This window comes from Canis aureus, chromosome 33 (genome assembly GCF_053574225.1).
Source record: "Canis aureus isolate CA01 chromosome 33, VMU_Caureus_v.1.0, whole genome shotgun sequence".
In the NCBI taxonomy this organism is placed as follows: Eukaryota; Metazoa; Chordata; class Mammalia; order Carnivora; family Canidae; genus Canis; species Canis aureus.
Genome location: NC_135643.1, coordinates 10,595,587 through 10,619,853, shown reverse-complemented (window position 1 = coordinate 10,619,853; position 24,267 = coordinate 10,595,587). Strand labels below are relative to the sequence as shown.

General features: G+C 39.0%; 2 protein-coding genes across 11 annotated transcripts in view; one reads left to right on the top strand and one right to left on the bottom strand.

Moving 5' to 3' along the window:
- The window catches only part of SLC10A6 (solute carrier family 10 member 6), an 82,767-nt gene that overhangs the window by 23,695 nt on the left and 34,805 nt on the right, over positions 1-24,267 (top strand). The window contains exon 6 of one of the 2 annotated variants that reach the window (XM_077882793.1): positions 2,833-3,046. In XM_077882793.1, the coding sequence (XP_077738919.1) occupies positions 2,833-3,046 (214 nt within the window). Of the gene's footprint in view, positions 1-2,832; positions 4,426-24,267 lie in introns of those variants that run through there. The other variant, XM_077882794.1, reaches the window with a different exon arrangement.
- PTPN13 (protein tyrosine phosphatase non-receptor type 13) overlaps positions 9,818-24,267 on the bottom strand; it is a 202,668-nt gene continuing 188,218 nt past the window's right edge. For 8 of the 9 annotated variants that reach the window (XM_077882784.1, XM_077882787.1, XM_077882786.1 and 5 more), the window contains one exon: positions 21,902-24,139. In XM_077882784.1, coding sequence (XP_077738910.1) covers positions 23,989-24,139 — 151 coding nt within the window. In that variant the 3' untranslated portion in view covers positions 21,902-23,988. Of the gene's footprint in view, positions 10,486-13,084; positions 13,148-15,273; positions 15,490-17,844; positions 18,183-19,991; positions 20,083-21,720; positions 21,870-21,901; positions 24,140-24,267 lie in introns of those variants that run through there. The other variant, XM_077882792.1, reaches the window with a different exon arrangement.

The window sequence follows — 24,267 nt, the reverse complement described above, 5'->3', positions numbered from 1 at the left end:
GAAATGATCACCACAGTAAGTCCAGTTAACATCTGCCCCATATGTAGAGGTTTTTTTTCTTTGTCATGAGAACTTTACAAATTTACTCTCTTAGCAACTTTCAGCTGTTTAATACAGTATTATCAACTACAGTCACCATGCTGTACGTTGCATCCCCATGACTTACGTATTTTATACCTGGAAGTTTGTACCTTTTGATTCCCTTCATTGACTCCCCATCCTTCCCCCACCAGCACCCACCTCTCTATTCTCTTTCTTCATGAGCTTGGTTTTGGTATATTGTGTTTCCATTTTTGTTTGTCTAAGGTGTTTTATTTCACTTCTGATTTCTTTGTTGACCCATTGGTTGGTCAGTAGCATGTTGTTTAGTCTCCACATAGTTGTGAATTTTCCAGTTTTCCTCTTGTAGTTGATTTCTAGTCTCATACCATTGTGGTCAGAAAAGATGCTAGATATGATTTTAATCTTCTCAAATTTGTTAAGGCTTGTTTTGTGGCCTAACATATGATCTATCCTGGAGACTGTTCCGTGAGCTTTTGAGAATATGTCTTCTGTCGCTTTTGGATGGAATATTCTGTATATATCTGTTAAGTCCATGTGGTCTAATGCATCATTCAAGGCCAATATTTCCTTATTGTTTTCTGTCTGGATGTTCTATCCATTGACTTAAGTGGGGTGTCAAAGTCCCTTGTTACTGTATTGCTGATAATTTCTCCCTTTAGGTTTGTTAATATTTGCTTTATATATTTAGGTGTTCCTATGTTGTGTCCATCTATATTTACAAATGTCATATCCTCTTGTTGGATTTACCACTCTTATCATTAGGTAATGCCCTTGTCCTTCTTTACAGTTTTTGTTTTAAAGTCTATTTTGTTTGATATAAGTATAGCTTACCCCAGCGTTCTTTTGGTTTCTACTTGCATAAAACATCTTTTTCTATCCCTTCACTTTCAGTATGTATGTGTCCTTACATCTGAAGTGAGTCTCTTGTGGGTAGTATAGAGATGGGTCTTTTTATTTTATTTTATTATTAATTAAAAAAAAGATTTATTTATTCATGAGAGACACAGAGAGAGAGAGAAAGAGAGAGAGAGAGAGGCAGAGACATAGGCAGAGGGAGAAGCAGGCTCCACGCAGGGAGCCTGATGTGGGACTCTATCCTGGGACTCCAGGATTACACCCTGGCCAAAGGCAGGTGCTAAAGCGCTTAGCCACCCAGGTGTCCTGAGATGGGTCTTTTTAAATCTATTCAGCCACTCTGTGTCTTTGATTTGGAGAATTTAGTCCATTTACATTTACAGTAATTATTGATAGGTATGTACTTGCTGACATTGACATTCATTGTTTTCTGGCTCTTTCATAGTTCCTCTCTATTCCTTTCTTCTCTTGTTCTCTTTCACTGTGGTTGGATGACTCTCTTTAGTGGTATTCTTAGATTCCTTTCTCCTCTTTTGTGTTCTACTATAGGTTTCTGCTTGGTGGTTACCATGAGGCTTACACATAACAAATTGTATTTTTAACAGTCTATTTTAAATTGATAGCAACTGAAGTTTGAACACATTCTAAAGCCCTACATTTTTATCCCCCTCCATGTTTTATGTTTTTGAGGTCATATTTTACATCTTTTTATTTTGTGTATTTCTTAACTTATTATGGTGGTTATAACTATTTTTTACAACTTTTGCCTTTTAACCTTCATACTGGCTTTATAAGTGATTAATTCACTACCTTTCTATATGTTTATCTTTACCAGTGAGATTTATACTTTCATATATTTTCTTGTTACTAGTTAGCACCTTTTCTCTTCAGCTTAAAGAAGTCCCTTTAACATTTCATGTAAGTGTTGATGAATTCCTTTAGCTTTTGCTTGTCTGGAAAACTCTCTATTTCACCTCCACTTCTGAATGATAACTTTGCTAAGTAGTGTTCCGGTTGGAAGTTTTTTCTTATCAGCACTTTGAATATATCATACCATTTCTTCTGGCCTGCAGCTTCTGCCTGAAATTCTGCAAATAGGCTTGTGGGGTCTCCCTGTATGCAACAAATTGTTTTTCCTCTTGCCACTTTTATGATTCTCTCCTTGCCTTTAACTATAATACTTTAGTTATAATGTGTCTTGGTAAGGCTCTCTTTGAGTTTGTCTTATTATGGTTTTTCTTGGACCTGGATGTCTGTTTTTTTTTTTTTTTTTCCCTGCCTTTCAGTTTGATGCTCTAAAATGAAGAAAGAGTCTCTTCTATATAAACTTCTGGGCACTTTTCAAAGGGTGCTCCTGGGCTGAGGCCTGGGGCAGGTGAGTCGGTTTGCAGTTTCTCCATTCAGCACACCTCTGTGCTTCAACTCTACCAGTTGGTCTTATTAGCCAGATGTTTTGGGGGTTCATCTCTCAGATGCCTGTCTAAAAGTTGGGGTGCCTGATCTGGGATATAAGTCCTTTGCTTCTGAGGGTGAAGCTCCATGTTTTGAGTTCCCTCCTGATAGTGGGTGGCCCTGTCTGGGGTGGTACTTATGCTGAGATTTTATCTCAGTCTTTCCTACCCACTTCCGTGTGGTTTCCCTCCCTTTTGTTGATGTGATGGGGTGGTTCTGATAGTTTTTTTTCCCCCCAGAGGAATTTAGTGTTCTGTGGGAGGAGCTAAGTTTAAGATCTACTTATGTTGCCTTCTTGAACCAGAACCCCTAGTTTCCATCTTTTTGCCTTTCTTTTTCCTCTTCATTTTTGTATTTACACATATATGATCTAAAGCATACAAAGCCCCAGAGTACATGATGCCACTACATTACAGTCTTTGCTAAAGTTATCTTTCAATACTTGTGTGTTTCAACACCTAGCATACAAGATGTACAAGAAGAGATTGAAGAATGAACACAGAAAAAGGGACACAGGTTGTGCAGAAGGCTGCCATAAAAAGAAATCCAGTTCTCCTAAAGAGACTGGTGCTTTCTTGGAGCTGAATGAAGAAGTTGCCATAACTCCTGGACCATCAGTTGCAGTGGATCTCCACACAGCTCTTGAACCAAGCAGCCACATCACTTCATGTACCTAGTAAGGTTTGCTGGCCTGGCTGGTCTTCATCTTCCTCAGTGGCCAGTAAAGAGTGCAGAGTTGATGTGTGTATCTCATTGGCAGGGCCTCTGGGAATATTTGAATATTTATATTTTCATGTGGTTTGTGAATTGTTATAGGATCCATTTTTGGGAATCTATTTGGCCTGTTCCTGGGAGCTTTTTTTGGGGGGGAGGGTTGCACAATATATTTATTGGCTGCTGTGTGTGTTCTTGTCTTCCTTTGCAGTGAAGAGTAACACTTGTTGTCATGTGAAGTCTTCCTGGATTAGATATAGCCTCCCACTGCATACAACTTTTATAAAAAAATGTGGCCATTTTTTAAGGGCTTGGAAATCTTTTTTTGGATTATAGATATAATACAAGTGTAGAGGGAATTAATGACCACTTGAGGTTAAAATGTGAATGCCCCGTATTTTCACTTCCTCACGATAGGCTCATGTATAGCCTTCTAATTTTTGTTTATATCATTTTGAGAAACGTTGAGATCATTCCATATATACTGTCTCATAAGTCACTTAATGACATATTATGGAGAATCTTGACATGTCAGTCTTTGTTGACTACCTCATTCTTTAGAACAATGGCTTCATACATAAAAGTATTCCATTGCATCGAAGGACTATAATTTATTTAACCATTCCTTATTGGTGGGCATTTAGATAGCTTTGAACTTATTGGTATTACAATGCTGCTACAAATACCTGTACTGTTGTGCAAGTGTTTTTGGAGGATCACTTCCTGTGACTTGAATTGCCAGGCCAACCTCATATTAAAATGTTGGACAGGCTGCTGTCCAGTGATGTATAGCAGTGCCTGAGTGGGGTTGGCTTCCCACAGTTGCACCAGTCTAAAGAATGATCAATTCTGATTTGTAAAAATATCTCATTTAAAATTGCACTTAAAAAATGATGAGTGAAGAGTATTTTTCATGATTACTTGCCTATTCATGTCCTTTGCCTGCCTTTCTATTGTACTTTTTCCTTTTTTATTGATACATTGTAACCTATTATGGATATGACCCTCTGTCTTGTTTTGTGAAGATTTTACCTACTTTTAATCTTTTATCCTTTTTGTCTTTTGCCATATAGAAGTTTTATATTTTTTACATATTCAGCTTTATTAGTCTTTTAAAAAATGCTTTTTGACCTTCATATCTGTCAAATATTAGAATATTTATATTTCTGTGTGTATTATGAATTGTGATAGCATTTCTTTTTGAGAATATATTTGGTCCCTTTGCGGGAAGTTCTGTTTGGGGGTTTGCATGATGTATTTACTATCTTGCTGTGTGTACTGTCCGGCAGTAGGTAAAACCCATCCCCCTCTATTCTTACATTATTAAAAATATTTCCCATATATTTTTCTATGACTTTTATGGACTAAATATGTAAATGTTTATTCCATTTTGAATTTACGTTTTTGTATAGTGTGTTAAGAATATAATTTTTTTATGGTTAATTAATTGTTCCAACATCATATATTGAATCATTCATCTTTCCTGATTTGAAATGCCACCTTTCTCACACAACTGCTTATCTAATGTTTTTGCTGGGACTGTATTTAGTTTCCTTTTGCTCTGTTTTTCTGATTTGTAAGTTTTGAAATATGTGAGAAGGAGTATTGTCTAAGATTTAGTGCTTTACAATTTTCAATATTTCCAAGAACCTGTGGATTAGTATAGTGATAATGATTATTGGGGCATTTTCATGACAATTAAGAACAGCTCTGTGGTGATACAGAAACAGACCCATTAGGTATCATAAGTATATTTATATGGAAAAGAACTATGCAGATTGTGACATGTTAGTTCTCAACTGCTGCTTTATTTCTTGAGGATTCCCATTTGTCTACCTGATAAATGTGTGTGTGTCAAGAAGCTGGTGTGTGCTGTGTGCAGGCACCTGGGACATGTAGCAGTAACAAGGCAGGGAGAGTTCCTGCTGGCATGGTTCGTAGTCTAGTGGGAATAGATCCCTGCATTGAGCAGTCAGTGGAGTTGGGCATTAACAGAAATTCCCCATTCTAAAATGAGTATTATGGGCAGCCCTGGTGGCGCAGCGGTTTAGCGCCGCCTGCAGCCCAGGGCGTGATCTGGAGACCCTGGATCGAGTCCCACATCTGGCTTTCTGCATGGAGCCTGCTTGTGTCTCTGTCTTTCTCTCTTTCTCTCCCTGCATCTCTATGAACAAATAAATAAAAAATAAAATCTTTAAAAAAAATAAATAAAATGAGCATTAATATGAATTTTAAAGAATCCATAAAAAATGAATTTCTAAATTGTTTTTCTAAATAGGCACCTAACTCAAACTGGTGAAATCCAATGCTCCAATTCTGAAAACACGGAGTATGCGGTTAGTATCTACCACAGTCAGGACAGGTCTGGGGACAAGACCACCAAAAGCCATCCTTTAAGACAGTCACAACACAAATCAACGTGTAAGGGTTTGAAAGTAGTCTGGTCAGAAAACTGCCATCTTCAGAAGTGGTTTGTAAATGTGTCACTGAGAAGTCGAAGCAGTCACGTTGTCCTGGAGGCTACACATTAGCATGAGGAATGTAATGGGGCGGGGGGGGGGGGGGTGGTGGTGGCAAAAAGCTCCAAATGAATAAAAATTGCATTTTAACTAATTTACATAATCTGGGTTCTGAAAGTTGGTGCGTATATAAAGCCCAGAAGTAGGGCCGGAGAAATAATGTTAAGAAGGACTTCAGCTCCATGTCTGGAAAAGAGCTGCCAGAGAGCTGAGGCCACATAGCACAGTGGGAAGAACACGGGCTCCTTGCTGTATCCCACGTAAAGAGCCAGGGCGCCTTGGGAGCTCTGGGTGGAAGTTAGGTGGACTTGGAGTTGAATTCAAGCTTTGCTCTGTGGGCAGCACTGGGCAAGTGCCACAGTTCATCCTAGACTACACCCTGGCCTGACCCAGTTTAATAAGTCATAGTTTAGCCTCTAAGCAGCCTTCTGACCTGCCTTTGTACTTTGCCCACCGCACGGGACCCCAAGTGAATGACTACTCATTCCACAGGACAGAGCGAACCTAAAAAGTTGGTAAAATAGCTTATTAGTGAGTGTCCCGAATTTGCTTAGCGTGACCTCTAGAATACAGTTTGGGGTGAATGGAGAAAATGGATGAAAATAGGTAGTCGTCTTCATGAAGCTGAAGACCACTTATAAACACTTCCTGTCTGTGAATTCTCAACAGTTAAAAATTCAGATGTTTCTGGGGTCAGGAAGATCTTAAAAGATTGACAGTGTTTGCTACTAAGGAATGGCAGAGCTGAAAAGACACACGCTGCTTGCCTGCTTGCTGCTACCCTGTATCTACTGTTTCCAAGATTTTGTTCAGGACAGCAGTGTGACTAGCTGAAAATAGCTTTCCTGAAAGTAGAGATGCCTATGTGACACAGTTCTTGCTAATAAGATAGAAATCTGCTGAGTGATTTCTGGAAAATTTCATTTTCTTGCCCTAGGCACTGATTGATCCTTTCTCCTTGTCAATCCTATTTCCTTCCTGGATTTAGTAGCTGGAGCTGAGGCAGCCATTTTCAGACAGTGAAGGCAAGGCCAGGATAATTCTGTATCTGCTGACATTCTTGAACTATAGACTCAACTCCAGCAACTGCATACTTTTGAACCTGCTTTCTTAGCGAAAGAAATGTCCAATTTGTAGATGGCCATTTGGTTAGTTTTTGGCAACTTGTCAAATGCAATTCCAAATTATTATATTACATTTGCTTTGGCTTTAAAACATTATGCAGGTTAGGACACCTGGGTGGCTCAGGGTTGAGCGTCTGCCTTTGGCTCAGGGTGTGATCCTGGAGACTCGGGATCGAGTCCCACGTCTGGCTCCCTGTGTGGAGCCTGCTTCTCTCTCTGCCTGTCTCTGCCTCGCTCTCTCTCTGTGCCTCTCATGAATAAATAAATAAAATCTTAAAAAAATATTATGCAGGTTAATGTATAATTTGTTACATTTATCTCCACCATAACAAAGTCCCTTGAATATTTCTGAATTACATAAAATGGGATCACGTTCTTTCACTGCCAAGGTGTCTGTCACCAGAGGATAACTTTGGTGAGCTGTTCTTTTAATTTCTTGGATATATCCATTTAAATTCTAGTTATTTTATTTATTTTTAAAAAAGATTTTATTTATTCATGAGAGAGAGAGAGAGAGGCAGAGACACAGGGAGAGGAGAAGCAGGCTCCATGCAGGGAGCCCGACGTGGGACTCGATCCTGGGTCTCCAGGACCAGGCCCTGGACCGAAGGCAGGTGCTAAACCGCTGAGCCACCGAGGGATCCCCAAAATCTACTTATGTAAAAGAGATCTAGCATGCTATCTGAAACCACAGATGTGAACACTTGATTTTTTTTCTCAACTATTTTTCTCCTTTAAACATGATAATTCAGAAATATTCTTATTTTTTTAAAAAGATTTTATTTATTCATGAGAGACACACACAGAGAGAGAAAGGTAGAGACACAGGCAGAAGGAGAAGCAGGCTTCCTGCAAGGAGCCTAATATGGGACTCGATCCTGGATCCTGGGATCATGCCCTGAGCTGAAGGCAGATGCTCAACCGGGCGTCCCTAGAAATATTTTTATTAATGGCATTTACCAAAAGTTTTGATTTGGGGACAAATGCTGTTTCTAGATTTGCAATACTTAGGACTATACTTAAGAAACTTTTTTTTTTTTTTTTTTGTTACAACACACTTCGGTTTCTGTAGCACAGTTGTCATGGGGAAAGAGCTGTTCTGGCCACCTTATTTCCCAGCTTCTTTGCACTCGGGGGCACCTTATGGCCAGTTCTTGCTGATGGAGGGAGTGGCAACGATGTGCTTTGCTTTTAGGCCTGCCCACCTCAGAAAATCCCCCATGGGTGGTCCTCTATGCTCCTTCCCCTTTCTGGCTAGGGGAATGGAGACAATTCCCAGGATGACCTTGGAAGTTGTGTGTTGATTATAGAAACTCCATCAGCCTGGGTTCCTGAAAACTGGAGAGAGAGCTATCTTGCCGAGCTGTTCCCCTACTTAGAACTGTTAGATACATGAGAAATAAGCTCCTATTAGGTTTGAGCCATTACATGCTCTGGTGTATATTTTATAGTACTTGGCTATCTAATGTGTTAAGAGCCACATTATATTTATCCATTCATTTGCTATTTGAGTGCCTCCATGTGCCACTCTGGCTCTGTGGCCTTGCCATGCGAACGCCAAGTGCTTTATGACCAGAGTAGTCCTAGCAAATGTCTCATCCCATTCCATGGTAGTGGAGCCAGGTCCCAGATGAGGGCGGTAACATGTTTGCTATAATGAAGTTTCCATTCAGGGGTTGTAAACTGAAACCACATTTTCTTGCCACAGTTTCCATTTCCTAGCTACATTCTTTCCAGAAAAAGGATCCTTCAGTTTTCCCCTCTCCCATCTCTGTTGACTGCAGATGATAGCTAATCACCTCCAGCTGTACTGGCTCCCAGCGCCCTGCTGGCCTGGTTTCCTGTGCTTGTGACAGGAAAACAAGGACTCCGGATTCCAACGCGCTCAGAGCAGAGGTTTCCAAATATCTTTTAAAGCAATAGAAACCTTTTCTTTCTTTTCAAGTGAAATCTTCAGCTACAATGCAATCTATAAAAAACTGATCTGATTGAAGTAGGAACAGTGGTGGTGATGCTTCTCTTGCCAGATCTGGAGCTACTTCAGATCGGGTGGGCAGTCAAATGTATGGCTGTGGGGCTCGGTGCACTTACTGATACATCGTGCCCTCAAACAACCTCTGATACTGAGGATTGGGTTCCAGCAAATCATTGCACTTGGGTAAGATCAGAAATTCAAACTTACTAGTTCCAACTGGTTAGTCCCACGAGCACGAATCAAGCGGTCTCCGGGGTTGCACTGGCATCACTCACGGCCGAGGGGAAGACTGCTGCTCGCGAATTAGGACTGAGGGAAACGTGGTCCGGGTTGCGAATGAGAAGCAGGCTCTCCGAGGCAGATCTCTTTCCCTTCAGGCAGAACCAAATATAACCTCCCAGGAAATGTGATACTGTTTTCTTTTGATTACCCCTTGTCAGCTTAGATATTCTGAGTTTTACCACAATTGGAACTTGAAAGTATCCTGATTTATGCATCAGGTACAGTAAGCTGGCACCATTCTCAGGGAGGCAGAGGGGAGATGGAATGAATGTTCTAGCTCCTGTTGGTCAGTACATGACCCTCATGTCAGACCCTGATGAAGATCTACCAGGGTTTCTTTTTTTTTTTTTTTTTCTACCAGGGTTTCTAACCACACTCTTGGTCCCTCTGACTGGCATGACTGGGACCAAGTGGGGAGACAGGAAGTTGGGGTCCAGGAGTTCTTGCTTCCCCTGGGGCCTGGGTGTTGTTGAGAAATAACACAGAGGGGAGGTGGGTGGGGGAATGGGATAACTGGGGGATGGGCATTCAGGAGGGCACGTGATGTAATGAACATATGCCATTGATGAATCAATAAACTCTATCCCTGTAACTAATAATAAACTTTATGTTAACTAATTGAATTTAAATTTAGAAAAAAAAGGAAGGAAATACACTGAAGGGGCACCTGGATGGCTCAGTCCGTTAAGTGTCTGACTCTTGATCTCAGCTCAGTTCTTGATCTCAGGGTGCTGAGTTCAAGCCCCTCCACACTGTGGGTAGAGCTTACTAAAAAAAGAAGAAGAAAAAAAAAGAACACACGGAAAATGTTTGCACACACTTTGGCTTGCTCATATTTTTTAAGATGCATTTTTATTTACAAAGTGAGATGATGTATAACAAACATAATGAAGTTACAAATGTATCTGATAACTCCATTTTCATGAAAAAGTATATAAATATATTACAGGAAATTCCATATAGTAAACATCTGCTACTTTTTTCTATGCCAGTATTACTGTCATTTAAAGCTTAAATACTGGTTTCAAGTATCCCCTATAAAATAATTCTATTAAAATACTGGAAAAAAATTTTGCTATAAACAAGATTGGTGCATTAAAAATAGACTTGGTGTGTCCTTGTAACATCAACTATAATCAAATGCTTCCTTGATCATCCCTAATATGTGCACTGTTCAGTTAGTGTTAAAAACTTTTAAATTCTCACAGGTTAAAGTAGCTGTAAAAATACAGCAGTTCAGCATGACTTATTGTTGTGAAGAATGCCCCTCTAAGGTAGAGGAGAATAAGGATAATGATACTGTGTGAACTTGCTGCCTGTGATCTTTATTTTAAGCAGAGAACAGGAACACCTGTTGGAGGTTTGGAGAGAGATGAAGAAGCATCCAGAGGCTGTTCTTTTCACGTTACTTCAAAAGCTGTGGCTGTTCTTTTTGCTCTTCTTCAGTTTGAAGACGTGTCAGTACATAAAGGATGACTTGATAGCAGAAAATATATTGATCCTATGGCCAAAAAAGAGAGAGAGAGAGAGAGAGAGAGAGAAAGTAGGATGACTCTAGATGTATAATGTGAAACACACACACACACACATACATTGTGTTGGAGTAATTTTGAAAATATGGAAAAATTTTGTTATAATGTTTAATATAAGAAGCAAGATATAGAATTGTATAGTGTCATAAAAATTATAAGAAACAGACAGATTGAGAAAATGAGGAGGGGAAAAGCAGCCGTGGGAGTGAGTGGGTGGGTAGGTGGAAATATCCCAGAGTCCTGACACTTTTTTGTGCTTTGGTAATATTTATGATTTGCTCTTATAATGGAAAAATAAACTTCCTACAAAATTTCCTCTAGATTTATTGGACTCATCTTGATGTTTTGAAATGTCAAGAAATTAATACCCAAGAAGCTACACAAAATAATGTTCTTTAAATATCTGGAACCAAAGAATATGGAAATCAAAGTTTTTGGAAAATTAACTTTTTTTTTTTTTTGGTGAAATTACTCAGTTAGTTGGTGGTACCAGGATCTGAGTTTTCTTATTACACTCTGCAAGGAATTAATGAGTCTGAAGGTAAATAGAAAAAATTCACAATACACTAAATGGAAAGAAATAAAACAACTACAGTTGAATCTCATTTAAAATAGTTGCCTGTATGTGAGCATTCATGCCTGTGTGCATGTGCTTGGCCTAAAGACTGTAAGAATGTTGCCTAAAACATGAACAATTCTGAAGAGTAGGAATATGAGTCATCCTTTTATTTCCTTTCTGCTCATCTGTATTTTAATTTGTCCACATTTGCACATGATCATCCATGACTTTCTCTCACGCTACAAACAATCCATTAGCAAACCTACTTCACTCAACGTCCTCTTTTCCCTATATCCACACTATTCTGGTCTGGGCCCACTGCCTGCCACCAAACTGACCTCCCTGCTTCTAACCCTGCATCTTCCTCCCCAAATCGGGTCTTATTTTTGCACAGTAAACACAGAGCACCTTGAAAATGTGAATCAAATCATGTCAGTCCACGCTGATAATCCTACAATGCCTCCATTTCACTCAGAGGAAAGCCCAGGCCTTGGTCCCGTCACCTCCCCTTCTCACCTCAGCCACACCGGCCATGGCCATTCTAAAACACACAAGGCCTGCTCTTGCCTCGGATCTCCACACAGGTGCTTCTTTCTGCCTGAGATGCTCTTACTCTCAAATAGCCTCATGCCCTCACTGCACTTCCTCCAAATCTTTGCTTTAGTGTTAACTTTCTCAGTGTTGCTACCTGACTTAAAATACCTCCCCCAGTCAGCCAAGACTCCTCCTCTTTGCCTAGCTCTATTTTTTTTTTCTTCTTCCTCTAAAGCACTTATTACTTTCAAAGATCCTATATAACTTACTTGGTTAACCGGCTTAATATCTGCCTTCCTCATCACCACCCCATGAGAAGATCTTTGTTATTCTAGCAGGGATCTTCGTTCCATTCACTGATGTTCTCCAAGTACTCACAAGAGTGCCTGGTCCATAGTAGGCAGATAAATAAATTATCTGTTAAATGAGTGAATTTCCTGGGTCTAAGGAACCCAGGAAATATACAGATCGGTATGCTTTCTTTACCTAAAAAATCTGTAAATCAGGGGCAGCCCGGGTGGCTCAGCAGTTTAGCACTGCCTTCAGCCCAGGGCGTGATCCTGGGGACCTGGAATCGAGTCCCACGTCAGGCTCCCTGCATGGAGCCTGCTTCTCCCTCTGCCTGTGTCTCTGCCTCTCGCTCTGTGTCTCTCATGAATAAATAAGTAAAATCTTAAAAAAAAAAAAAGTGTAAATCAGCTTAACATTTAGATTTAACTTGAATCAAAAATATATGAAGGGAAAGTGGGCAAATTTTAATTTTAAAGATAGTAAACTTCTATATTCTTCAAAAGGTAGAGAAATGTGAATTTATAGATTTGTATAAATAGCTTCCATGTCCCTCCTCACAATATAAACAATAAGGGGAGGGAGCTCTCAGAACAGGCCGAGACTCTACACGAGCAGTTCCTGTAGGTCAGTGGGTGATAGTAACCCATGGTTTGATTTAGAGAAATGAAAACTCAAAACAGGAGACAGAGCCACCCATTCACTCATCCCCAGGAGTGCCCCCTCCAAGCTAAGCACCGCCAGCCTGTCTGCCTTCTGGACTTGCTGTCAATGCTGCTGAATCCATTCCCTCTCAGGGAATTTCTGTGGCAAGAATGGTACCTTCTATATCCTTTTAAAGTTGGAAATAAAGAACACCTCTAATTATACACTATTTTCTACCACCCCAATGCTCCCCCCCCCCCCCGCCCATGCTGCCCCGTTCTCTGTATAGCGTTCAGTGCAGATACGGCATTTCTTCATTTCCTGTATTTAAATTAAAGGCAAAATTTAAGTGAGATAGCTTCAAAATATTTTCATTCTTTTTCTGAATTAGTCCTCATGCTTAAAAAAAGGTCCCTTATCACCACAAACCTTTGGTTTTATGTAATAAAGTGGGGACCCTTTAAAAAGAGAAATGTTTTAATCAGAATTTGAAAACATCAGAATCTTCATGAAAATCCTCATTAGGAGACCCCAAGACTCACCTCTGTCTGAACCATTCCATGCCTTTGTAGTCTCATGCAGCGCACTAAGTCAGAGATGTCAAACTGCCAAAGGAAACAAGGTTTGTATGTTAGACAAAAAGGGTTACCGAATTTAAACCCCAAAGATTCCATACCTCGTTCTCCTTCTCCTTCTAGCAGTCTTGGGAAACTGTTCTGTACAAAAGAAGTCAGTGGACTGACTCTGCCATCATTTGATAATTTTATTTATGATATTTTTAAGAATTAGGGGAGGTGATTCTATTTGAAAATCCTGTAACAACAACCAAACAAAAAATCCCCAACAGAAATTCTCTTCCCTTTGGAATCTGACTACTTTCTAATATCACCATTTAAAAGAAACAAGGCAAACTACTTTTCCTACAGTTTGCTTTTCAGAATGACATTCTTGATCTTTTTTTATTTTCACTGATATTAACAATTTGAAACAAGGGAGAAATAAACTGTTTTGTTTTGTTCCACTTAAATTATTATGGTAGATACGATAGTGTGTGAAGAGCAAACTAGAACTCCTTTTAACTGAAATTCTTTAAGAGACAATGATTTTAATTGCTTACGTACAGTAAGATTTCTAACGTTTTAAGTGAGGCTTATACTAATTTAGATTTTAAGTAAAATTAAACTCATCAATTGTGTTTACTTAGTAATATTTTTAAAAACATTTTATTTATTTATTCATGAGAGAGACTGAGAGAGAGAGGCAGAGACACAGGCAGAGGGAGAAGCAAGCCTCCCTGTGGGAGCCCAACGTGGGACTCGATCCCGGGACCCCAGGATCATGCCCTGGGCCGGAGATAGATGCTCAACCACCAACCTACCCAGGCATCCCACTTAGTAATTCCTTAAATATACTATCTTCTGTGCTTATATATATATATATTTTTTTTTTTAATAAAGATTTTTATTTATTCACTTGAGAGAGACATAGCACTAGTTGGGGGAGGGGTGAAGGGGCAGAGGGACAAGCAGGCTCCCCGCTGAGTAAGACTGATGTGGGGCCTGATCCCAGGACCCCAAAATAATGACGTAAGCCAAAGGCAGACACACTTTACTGAATGAACCACCCAGGTGCCTTATTTTTTAAGTAAGCTCTACACCCAATGTGAGGCTTGAACTCAAGACCCAAGATCAAGAGTTGCATGCTCGGGATCCCTGGGTGGCGCAGCGGTTTAGCGCCTGCCTTTGGCCCAGGGCGCGATCCTGGAGACCCGGGATCGAATCCCACGTCAGGCTCCCGGTGCATGGAGCCTGCTTCTCCCTCTGCCTATGTCTCTGCCTCTCTCTCTCTGTGTGACTATCATAAGTAAATGACAAAAAAAAAAAAAAAAAAAAAAAGAGTTGCATGTTCTACTGACTAAGCTAGCCAGGCACCCCACTGCTTCAATATTTCTATCCTTAAGTGTGATAGTGACACTGACTTTATCTTATACAAGCCTATACTGTAAAGAGTAAAATGCAATACTGTAAAAGGGACTTTTTGGCAGAGAGAGAAAAAAGAAGCAGGCTCCCTGAAGAGAGCCTGAAGTGGACCAGATTCCAGAACTCCAGGATCACACCCTGAGCCGAAGGCAAGACGCTCAACCGCTGGGCACCCAGGTGTCCCTGTATAAGGGACTTTTGAGCACATGTTTAAAACTGGTAAAACAAATATGAAATTGAAGTATTATTTCTTTTTGATTATGGTCTGGGCAGTTTTGAACATTACTAAAATACAATTTGATATAGCAAGAGAATGAAGGCATTAATTTTTTAAAAAAGATTTTATTTATTTATTCATGAGAGACATAGAGAGAGAGGCAGAGAGAGATGCAGGCTCCAAGCAGGGAGCTGGATGTGGGACTCGATCCCAGGAATCCAGGATCATGTCCTGGGTCTAAGGCAGGCACCCAACCACTGAGCCACCTAGGCGTCCCCAAATGAAGGCATTCATAAAAGCTACTAAATAGAGGTGCCTGGCTGCCCCGTTGGTGGAGGATGTGACTCTTCATTTTAGAGTTGTGAGTTCGAGCCCCATCTTGCGTATAGAGATTACTTAAAAAAATACTTAATTCCCTCCCCTGCCCCAAACCCCTGCTAAATAAGAAAATTCCAAGATCATAACACGCTATTAAAAATTAGATTCCACTGTTATTTCTGGCTGAATGCTGGTTCAGTCTGTATCTTGTACTCACTTCAAGATCTTGACTGATTAATCCTAAGACCACATCTATGCATATCAGGGTCCCTGAACGTCCAATGCCAGCACTGCAGTGTGTGATGATTGGGCCGGATCTATGAATGTGTCTCATGTAAGAGATAAAAGTAAGCAAGTCATCTGGCTGAGAAGGTGTATCATGGTCTGGCCAGGCAGTGAAATTCAGATGAGAAATATGTCGCATCTCTCCTGTCTGAAATTGTACATCAAAAGAAATAGATAAATATTATATTGTTCACATATATGTTTTAGTTCTTATTAATACACTGTCCTTCAAACTTTGACTTGCCCAACTGATCAAATCAAAAGAAAGGCGCTAGAGACAAAAACAGTACATCAAACAACACATGGAGGGTCTTTATCAAGGAGGTTGCTAAATCCACATTTTAAATACTGGTGAAAACTACTTTTTGAAACCCTAAAAGCAAATTACATTTTAATATGAATAACAACCTTTTCTAAATTGCTGTACTTCATATTCACTCTGGATAAAAGCCAAAGTCATTGAAATGGCTTACAAGCCCTACATAATCTGACCCAGCTACTTCTCAGACCTAACCTGCTCCTTGTGACCACTTTGCTCTACCTACAGGGAACACTCTGTGGTTCTTTTTTTTTTTTTTTTTAAGATTATTTATTTATTTATTTATCGAGAGAGAGAGAGAGAGAGAGAGAGAGAAAGAGAGACAGAGAGAGAGAGAGACACCGAGGGAGAAGCAGGCTCCATGCAGGGAGCCTGACACGGGACTCAATTCAGGTCTCCAGGATCATGCTCCAGGCAGAAGGCGTTGCTAAACCACTGAGCCACCCAGGCTGCCCTGCCTGTGGTTCTTTAAAAACACTAGGCACAGTTCAGGTCAGGGTCTTTGCACTTGCTCTTTCTGACTGAAATTCTCCCCCCACCTCTCCACTGCCCCATCCCTGTGGCTCAATCAACTCCTTTAGGATTTTTTCCACAGCAACATCAACACTAATATTTCCTCATTAGCAAGTTAACTCCATGAGGTCAGGGATTTCTTTCTGTCTGTGTTGCTAACTGCTGAATCTCTAGATTTCATAACAGGGCCCGAGCTCTACAAGCCATGTGTTAATTAAACATATCACTTAAGGAATACTGAACAATTGTGTTAGCATAAGTAATCGATAGGCTGGTATAAATGAACAAGAAAGTATAATCTTCAATTCTTTATAAAATCACATCAAAAACTATGAAGGAGGGATCCCTGGGTGGCTCAGCAGTTTAACGCCTGCCCTCGGCCCAGGGCGTGATCCTGGAGACCCGGGATCGAGTCCCACGTTGGGCTCCCTACATGGAGCCTGCTTCTTCCTCTGCCTGTGTCTCTGCCACTCTCTATGTGTGTGTCCCTCATGAATAAATAAATAAAATCTTAAAAAAAAAGACTATGAAGGAAATCATTAGGCTATATTTACATGTGACCAATGGACTCAAGTCAAACCCCAAAAGGAAACCAATTACAGTGGACCCTCGAACAACAAGAGTTTGAATTGTATAGGTCCACTTATACAAGGATTTTTTTTTTTTTGTACAATACAGGAAATATTTTCCTTATGATTTTCTTAACATTTTCCTTTCAGTAGCTTACTTTGTTGTAAGAATCAGTGTATATAATACATATAGTAAACAAAATATGTGTTAATTGACTATGTTATTGGTAAGGCTTCCAGTCAATAGCAGGCTATCAGTTAAATTTTGAGTCAAAAGTTCTACATGGATTTTGGACTGCATGGAAGTCAGTGTCCCTAACCCCTATGTTGTTTTAAGGCGTTAAGCTTGTATTACTGGAGTTGGGGTGGGGGTGGGGAGGAGGGTGAAATTGAGGGGGCATGGAGGAGAGTAAAAGTAGCAGTTTTACTTAAGGTGTATCCACTTATCTAATCCATGCTAAATTGATTCAGTGGTTATGTGGCTGCAGAAGGAATTACCCAATGACAAATATTTATGCTACAATTGCCCATGTATTGCTAAATATGTTGTGTTTATAGGGGAATATTTGCTACCTGGAGATTTTTCAAAAACAGGTTATTTCTTTTTCAAAGATATTTCATTTATTTATTCATGAGAGACACAGGGAGAGAGGCAGAGACATAGGCAGAGGGAGAAGCAGGCTCCATGCAGAGAGCCTGATGCAGGACTCGATCCTAGGACCCCAGGATCACTCCCTGAGCTGAAGGCAGATGCTCAACCACTGAGCCACCCAGGTGTCCCTAAAAAACAGTTTTATTCACTCTTTTTAGAGATTATAGCACATAGCTTCTGAGCCATTCTGTTCTATCAGTGAGCAAAGGATAATGGGTGGTCACTTTAAAGCCTGTATTCTCATTTTCATCCTAATACAGTACATACTGGAGGAAACTGGCAGAGTCTGAAGAAGGTCACAGTTTAGTTTCTATTAGGTCAAAAATAGTGGGTGACATTAGTTCCAGTGAAATAGGAAGGTGGCTCTCACTCAGAAATACATTGACGCTATCATGGAAAGTGTCCAGGCCGACATTCTAACCAGGAGATGGAAAGATTTAACTCACTTACCTGAATCTCTTCTAGGGCCATTGCCCTTACTACAAAGCCCTTCAGCTGCTGCATTCTCACGAGAGCCAGCCGAAGCCTGTCATTGACCATTGTTGTTTGGCCTAGGATGTTAGGCCAATAGCGCTGGCATTTGATTTTTTCTCCTTCTACTTCTTGGGTCATCATGGCGATCACTGTAGATTTTTGTTCCCAAATCATCTGCCAGAAATCTCCAACAGTTGTAGGGAGAGGTCCTTGGCAGGCAATGTAAACGAACTCTTCTTTTCCCACTGGTATCTTAATGAAGCTGGCGTTGATATAGCCACCCTCATCTCCAAGAGGCACTCTTGTAGCATCATCTGTGAATTTCCCACCATAAAACAGAGCCATGTATATCATGCATTTTGTTTAAGGAGCCTTATAAACAGGGGTCAAAGATTAGGAGAAATTCCTCAGAACCATAAATGAAATAACAGACACATTTTAATAAAGGTATATTTCAAATTACAGTAGAATTGTTTTATATTTACTCATTTTACTCTTGTTACAAGTATATTTAAGATGTCAACTCAGCAAGTTTCTGACAATTTGAGGTTATTTATATAGATTTAGTTGAAAATTAAAATTAATAAATAAAAAAATATATCAATCGATACATTCAGAACTTCTTAGTAAGTTCCAAGAGAAACAAACATAACTTTGCTACTTCTTATCCAACCTTATTTTATGATGATAATAATGCTCAATTTAATGAATGACAATGCCAAAAGATTATTTCATAAAATAAAAATTAGTATTATAATGAAACTATCTAAGTACTTACTACAAATTTGCATAATTATTTCTTGTTCATCTAATTAAATTATATTCTTTTAAATCAGCAGCCAAAATGATAAACACAATAAATAAAAAGGCAGCTCACTTTATTCTCTAGGCATATAGGCTTCTATCTTTATCCGATGTAATTTCATAGTCAAAATATAAATTTTTAAACCAGTGAAAACTATATGTAAGCCATTTTATCCAAAATAATTAATTTGTACGTACTTACATATCAGAAGCAATTTCTACTTAGAGCATTTATAAATTTAATGGGTAATTTCTATGATTATCAAATTGACTTCAGTAATAGGCTTCAAAATCCTGCATCAGTTGCTCTTCTATCACTTGACTTCTGTCTCTTAGTCCATGGAAACAAATCCACTCAAGTAGTTTTGGATTTATGGCTTATCCCATTTGAATTTGAGAGACTAGTCTGGCCATTTTTTTGGTGGTGGTGGTAGAGGCTGAAATAACTCCCACTTACTTTATGCTCAATCATTATTACTTTCATTTTTATTTTATTTTAATTAATTAATTAATGATTTTATTTATTTATTCATGAGAAAAACAGAGAGAGAGGCAGAGACACAGGCAGAGGGAGAAGCAGGCTCCACGCAGGGAGCCTGACGTGGAACTCAATCCAGGGATCATGCCCTGAGCCAAAGGCAGACGCTCAACCACTGAGCCACCCAGGCATCCCATTACTTTCATTTTTAAAATGCTAAGATACACTTTTCACAGAAAGTTTTCCAAAATAAATTTTTTGTCTTCCAACTTGGTTGAAAAAATTCTGTTGTATTATTTATTGCATGATTTATCACTATTGATTCTGTTACAGTTCTTTGATTTTAGGACTTCTTGATAAAGATAGGATCGTTGTATCATGCACAGTGTAATTCAATGTGCTAATATATATATAAATATGGCTTATTATTACTAAGAAGTTGCTAAAAATAAGCAAAGAAGTTGCTAGACATTAATATTTTGGCTATATCCATTTATAATTAAAAAATCACATGTTGATTGGTAAAATGGTAAAATGTGGGTAAGAAGAATTGCTTTTTTGCTCTTCTAGTATCTGAGACAATTCAAACATTATAGTTGGCTCAACCATTGAGCCACCCAGGTGCTCCTAAGATTCTTCTGATTAATTTTCAGAATACATAGATAATTTAAACAGGAATTCATGTTGTATATCTAAATGTATTTGTTATTGATGTAAGCCTCTGAATATGTGCTTCTGTGTATATATGTACACTTGTGTAAGAGACAAACTAGCATAAAAATTTTAAATCAGTTCAAACTATATTAGACATACATTTGATTTGAAACCAAATTAAACTTACAGGGAAGTATATTTTTATATCGGTTCTTTCTTCTGTTTTCCTTAGTTTGTCCAATTAGACATTGATCCAAAGGTTTTAAATCTTGAAGATTCTGCAAGGAAAAATAGAAATAAAATTAAATTTGATAAGCAGTAATTCAGCCATAATTGCCAATGCTTTAAATATGCAGGGTATAAAATTGGCTACTGATCAAGGCAGATTTGAGTGTTAAGAAATAGCTTATCCTGTAAAGATAAGCTAGTCTAAAATCCCAATACTACTTTGAAATACCAGTTGTTGAAATATGTTGCTGCAAATATCTTTAGCATGTGGTAGTCAACTTTGTGAGGCTGCACTTCGTAACTTTATTTTAAAGTTCAGTTTAAAGAGGTCTATAATTGTATTTTAGGAAAAAAACCCCACAACAACTTATAAAAGCAACTTTGTCTTAAAGTAATGAGCTGGAGCAGAATTTCTTGACAATATTGTCTGTGGGGTCATGGAATAATCCATAGTAGAGTTGTGGTGAGACAGTCCTAGGTTTTAAAGTCAACTCTCACTTTTCATTCACTCAGTAATCCATCCTTTTATCCATCCATCCATCCAAATATATATTAAAAATACCTACTAGATACAGGACACTGTAATAAGTGCTGGGAATACAGTGGTGAGAAAGAAGGTATGATTCTGGTTCTCCTTGAGCTTACAGCTTATCGGGAGAAAGAAGCAGTAAAGAAATAAATACTGTGATACATGCTTTGGAGCAATTAACAAGCTGTTATTTTAGAGAATAATAAAGATCTACTTTATAAAGGGTTGTGATGGCAGGTCCTTGGAATGGTGACATTTAAACTTAAGCCTTAAAGAAGAAATTATTTCTGCAAAATGGAGAGGGAGAATATACATCAACTATTGGGAGCTTGTTTCCATATCTATTTACATTATTGAGTATTAAATACAAAGCATCTAATACGTACATACATACATACATACATACAAAGCATCTAGCATATTCCAGAAGCTCTCAAGAGAAGTTAGCTCCTTTTGCTTCAGTGGCTATGAAAAGTTTAGGAAGTGGGTAAAGTAAGTATATGGCTTGAGGAAGATAAACAAGGTAAACCCGAAAACCAGTGGTGCTACATTCCTCTTTTGCCTAGTGGTAAATATGGATGTTGCCAATAAGACCACATGAGCAAAAGCTCTGGACCACTGCTGAGTTGCACGGAGGGGCATATTTCTAGAACTGTATTAAATTAAAAACTGTTGCTAATGAACCATATCTACAGTGTATTAATTATGAAGTTTAATGGTTGGAATTGACACTTGACTTAACAAAGAAAAAAAAAGCTCTCTATCTCTACTATGAGGCAGGGAAGGTAATCATTGGGGAGATTTATCAAGCTCCAAAGTGGCTAAAAAGATCTCTTTATTTATTTATTTTTTTAAAAGATTTATTTATTCATGAGAGACACAGAGAGAGAGGCAGAGACACAGGCAGAGGGAGATGCAGGCTCCCTGCAGGGAGCCGGACATGGGACTCAATCCTGGGACTCCAGGATCACACCCTGAGCCAAAGACAGATGCTCAACCTGCTGAGCCACCCGGGCGTCCCTAAAGAGGTCTTTTTAAATTGATAGTTATTAAGGGTGCTGTTAGTTAGAAGTACAGGTATAAAGTAATGGGCATTATCAAAATTTCTCCCACTTTTGCATAAAGTTTTGGAAGAGAATCTTTGGTAGTAGCCACTTACCTCCAGCTCCTTTGAAGGAATTCCTTGATCTAATAAACCTCTCAATGTTCGAATGACTGATTTCAACTTGCTACCAGTGTATTTACCAGAGGGAAGCACTTTGACAATGGGGAGTGCAGCAAGTTGCTCGTCTGTCAGAAAGGGATGATCTAACAAGAAGACAGAAGTTGATTAAAAAAAAAAAAAAAAAGATTTTATTTATTTATTTAGAAAGAAAGCACAAGGGTTGGGGAGGGGTAGCAGGCAAGGGAGAAGCAGATTCCCTAACTGAGCAGGGAGCCCAACAAGGGATGTGTGGCTCGATCCCAGGATCCTGAGATCATGACCCAAACTGAAGGCAGACACCTAAACTGACTGAGCCATCCAGGCGCCCCAACAGCAGTTAATCTTTAAAAAAAAATTTCCCCTAAAACTAATTTAGCCAATAAGGGAACTGATTTGAGCCTATTCTCACCTCATCTATTTTTATGAAAGCAAGAGTCTTAGGAATTAATAAGGTAGGAGAACAGGTAGGCAGATACCTACAGTTAACATAAAATCTGGCCATAGCAAGGCCCTTGTACCCAACTTTTAAGAAAACACTTCACTGTTCAGAATTCTTTTTTTTATTTTTAAGATTTTATTAATCTATTCATGAGAGACACAGAGAGAGAGGCAGATACATAGGCAGAGGGAGAAGCAGGCTCCCTGTGGGGAGCCTGATGTGGGACTCGATCCCAGGACCCCAGGATCACTTCCTGAGCCAAAGGCAGACGCTCAACCACTGAGCCACGTAGGCGTCCTGTATTCAGAAATTCTTAAGGCTCTTGGCTCTCATGTACTTACGGTTTCTAGAAGAGTTTAATTTTTATTTATTCTTTTTGCTTTTCTTGACTCAAATGACATGATTTTTCTTGATGAAAACGTATGTAGTCTTGTTATTGCTTTGCAAAACTTAAATTAGCTTCCAAGCACATAGGGAAAAGATGAAGGGAGATGCTTCAGAAATTCCTTACAATGGGACATTTCATTTCACTAGTAACACTGGTGTCTCCTCTCTCTACCCCTCCTTGGTACTCAGTGCCAGGAGGCAGTCTGGCATTTGATAGTTTTCTCAATACAAATGAAACTGTGGGGTCTTCAGGAGCTTATCAAACGAGTGACATCAGTGTCTTAGAAAAGATAAGTATCTAATTTAGTACCCGCTCTATGGAAACTGCTTATATCAGAAGGCAACTGATTATGCTGGAAAAAAGGAGAGAGCTCTTGATACGGTAGCTACAAAGCTACACTTGTAAATTAGTTGATTAAAGTATTTTGATGATGCAGCTACCATGTAGGCAACAATAATGCTAGGCTCTGTGGGTATACAAAGCTATACAAGATACTTCAAGAAGCCAGACATCCAGTGGGGTGAAGGCTAGCTCTAAATACAGAATTCAGTCATAAAAAAGAACTGTAAACTTTTACAGAACTGAGTGTAAAGGCAACAGGAGCTCAAAGGCTGGAGATGAGCATGGGCTACAGGATTTGACAAGAGCACCATCAGTGACACCAACAATCTACCTAAATTGAAAAAGTGTTAATTCAACTTCTTTAATTTCCTTTAACAACTAAGACTTCAGATGACAAAACCATGTCGTTCATTCCTTCATTGCATTAGTGTAACATGAAACACTGGATAGAGCTTCATTTCTCCACTGGCTCAGTTATAAAATAAAGAGGCAGTAATAGGTCAGAGCAATGGACTCTTGCTTTTAAAAAATGAGGCTGAGATGCTGGAGTAGTAATTTCCTAGTTTTGAGCTATTCTGCCTATTTTATTATAAATAAAATGTGTTCCTTGACTCTCATTCAGAATGGCAAAATTGTGAGTTTGTGTTTCTTTTTTCTTTTTTTTTTTTTTTAAGATTTTATGTATTTATTCATGAGATGCACACAGAGAGAGGCAGAGATACAGGTAGAGGGAGAAGCAGGCTCCCTGCAGGGGCCCGATGTGGGGACTTATCCCAGGACCCCGGGATCACTACCTGAGCTGAAGGCAGAGCTCAACCACTGAGCCACCCAGGCGCCTGACTTTGTGTTTCTAAGTATTTAACACATTTATTTGTGGGTTTTCCCTCAAGCCACTGAAAATTTCAGCTTATACCTGTGCAAATACCTAGCTATATAATTGAATGTTGGTGTTTGTCTATGTGATTTTATTTTACATATAGGGCCAAATAATGTACATTTACAGTTAAATAACACATCCCTATACCCAGAAAACTCCTTTTCAAATGCTTATTTTTTATCCATATTTTTCACAAAAAAAATTGCTCATAAAATTCTTGCCTTCATTGGAATCTTCATGGTTTGTTGTTTCTATTGGCAATTCATCACTTCCCCATGTTATCTCATCGTCATCTTCAGGCTTCCTTTCTTGTGACTTTTGAATCAAGCTATGATAACAAAACACATTGGTAATATTTTCTTGTTTTGTCCCCAAAATAAATTTAAATATTATGTTCTTGAACCCCTTGTTTCCTCTACAATTATCATGAAATATAAAAATAGATCATCTTATTAA